At 40.8% G+C, this 2,583-nt stretch overlaps 1 protein-coding gene across 1 annotated transcript in view; it reads left to right on the top strand.

Annotated features, from left to right (window-relative positions):
* Positions 1 to 1,032: 1,032 nt before the first annotated feature.
* Positions 1,033 to 2,583, top strand: part of LOC104955084 (acyl-coenzyme A thioesterase 11-like) — an 11,291-nt gene continuing 9,740 nt past the window's right edge. The window contains exon 1 of the mRNA XM_010782313.1: positions 1,033 to 1,080. Within this exon, the coding sequence (XP_010780615.1) occupies positions 1,033 to 1,080 (48 nt within the window). The remainder of the gene's footprint in view (positions 1,081 to 2,583) is intronic.

Here is a 2,583-nt window from a genome sequence, read left to right as displayed (position 1 = left end):
ACTGGTACTTTCTTAGATTTTTACAACAAATTCAAAACCAAATCAGGGTGGACATAACTTACGGTAAGTGCGCACGCACAAGAACATATTCAGAGTTGTAGAGATACATACATTCATGTTTACCACTCTTAAATTTGACTATTGTTTAAGACACACCCACATTAAAGCAGGACTACAGTAGTATACATATTTAAATTGAACAAATGTATATGGCATAGTAGAGCAGTAAATATTGGATGGTAAAATTGTGATTCTGTCTCGTGGAACTAGGACTGCCTTTGTTTTCCTTTATCTTTTCCTAAAGATCGTCCATAAGATGTATTAAATATGTATTTTTCCTGTTGCTTTCTTAAAGTCAATCCATGCCCGTCGGCCCAGAACAGGCTCAAAACCCTAATATCAGAGTACGGTAAAAGCAAACAATATTGTGAACCTTAATTCAAAAGCAAGCATAGGTCGATACCAGGGAACAGGCAGGAATGGTTCAGGTAGTCAGAATAAACATCTACTATTGGATATGTACCGCAGTATGAACAATAAGGACTGTTCAGCAGAAACAGGAAGCAGGTAAGTACAGGAAGCTCAGGTGGGGTTGCTGCATGATATGGATGACATGATAGTTTCTAATAGAGCAATTCATCATAATGAATGATATATCTGGTTGGAGTTGTAACAGTCTGTCACATGTTGTCATTTTTGATTGGTTGGCAGCAAGGAAGGGATGGGTCTTACCCAAGCCCGCCTTAACCTGCCATCAGGCCCTGGGTTTTGTAGGCCCCCTATTTAAACAACAAATCAAAGTCATTTATAGCCTCGGCAGGCTCTGTGATCGCACTTCTCCACTCTGCTCTACGCGCACCTGGTCCTCTCCTCCAGATGAGGGACGTATCGGGCCTCCCTCATGTATTTGTCCGGTTGCCGTTGGCTCCCCTTCACGTAGCGAGCCCTCGTCATCCTCTCCATCTCCTCCAACAGATAATGTCCCTCCTGTCTGTTTTTCCTCTCCCGCTACTTCATCGCTATCAGAACCAGATGGCCTACTTGGCTCCGAGGCCCAGCGGCCGGCACCGCTGCCGCTCGGTACAGAACTCACCTGTCCTTCCTCCTCATCCTGGCCTACAGGTTTAAAATAACCTGTAAGCTTCGGCATTTTTTGTAATGGCTGCTTGTCTCGAGACTCCTCAACAATTTCCTTTTCCGAGCATCACTCTCAAATGTTTTCTTCTCCGACATTTTCTCCTAAACAACCTTCATCTGTCACTCAATCACTCGCAATTTGAATAAGTCACATGTGAAACATATTCTCATTCTGATTGGCTGTTAAGTGGTGCCCACTGACTGTTTCGGAGTCATCATTTTTGAGAAAAATCTCTGGAATCCATCGATCTGATTGATTAGCGGAGCAAATGATCAAAATACTACGGAGGGAAGATATTTTTGTTTGGATTACTGGTCTGGGGGAAGCTCACGAGTGTGTGTGTGTGTATACGTGTGTGTGTTTGTGTGTGTGTATTTTTGCATTTGTGTGTATTGTGTTTGTTTCCTGGTGAAACCACTCACGAGAAACACCGGCTGTTGTTATGCCTGCTGTGCCGTCAAATTACTCCGTTCTCCGCTTGTAATTATGCCGTTACAAGCTTCAAAGTTGTATTTATCATCTGAATTTGCCGAAACAAGTTTAATATTCTGAAAGCCAAGACTTTGTTTATTTGAAACCAGATGAAAACAAACTGTAACGGACCCTGCCGTGTTATCTATGATTGCTATACGCCTTACATTCATAATTTCAGCGGAGAGAGGGGAACAGCAGAACAGCAGAGTGGCGAGGGAGAGCTGTCTTCTTCCCTTTACAAGCTTCTTCCCTTTACAAGCTTCAATAATAAAATAAAAGTTTCATATTCTGAAAGCCAAGACTTTGTTTATTTAAAATAAAATAAATTTAAAAAATTGAATTTGAATATTTTCTTTTTTTTTCATTGGCTCATGATAGGCCCCCGATCTCCGTAGGCCCCTGGGCTTCAGCCCTGGTCAGCCCGTGCATTAAGGCAGCCCTGGTCTTATATTTTATGAGGATTTAGAATCTAGACTTCAGTGTTTCTGTATTGAGTGAAGGAAACACTGAGGAGGACGGTGAGGAAGACTGTTGCATATCCACAGTATTTTACTGTATATCTTTATAGTTCAATGTTAATTGACAATAAATATTGTCGTTTTTGAATTGTACTTTCTTTATTTGATTGGCAGTCAGTTGTTGATTACATGCAGACGTTGATACAGCTACAGGCTACTTCAATATATCACACTAATTCATAAAGCAAGTTAGACATTTTGAAGTTCCGGACCTTTGCATGGGNGCTAACATAATTACTCAAACTTCAGCCTTCAGTATTGACTGTGTATTTCACGTGCCTTGTTTAACTCAGGTGTCTTTAATTAACCAGTTAAGCCCCAAGCCTGTGTTTGAGGTCTCAGGCTCGAAAATGACATTCCCAGAACAAATGACCATATCGTCACTTCTAAAAGGGGTAAATTAATAATCTTGTAATAACTTGATTTAATTGTATTTAAAATAACATTTCCAAA

Source organism: Notothenia coriiceps, unplaced genomic scaffold (assembly GCF_000735185.1).
Source record: "Notothenia coriiceps isolate Sejong01 unplaced genomic scaffold, NC01 NC01_scaffold00024630, whole genome shotgun sequence".
In the NCBI taxonomy this organism is placed as follows: domain Eukaryota; kingdom Metazoa; phylum Chordata; class Actinopteri; order Perciformes; family Nototheniidae; genus Notothenia; species Notothenia coriiceps.
The sequence above is the reverse complement of the archived record's forward strand: the minus strand, read 5'-3'. Positions and strand labels throughout refer to the sequence as shown.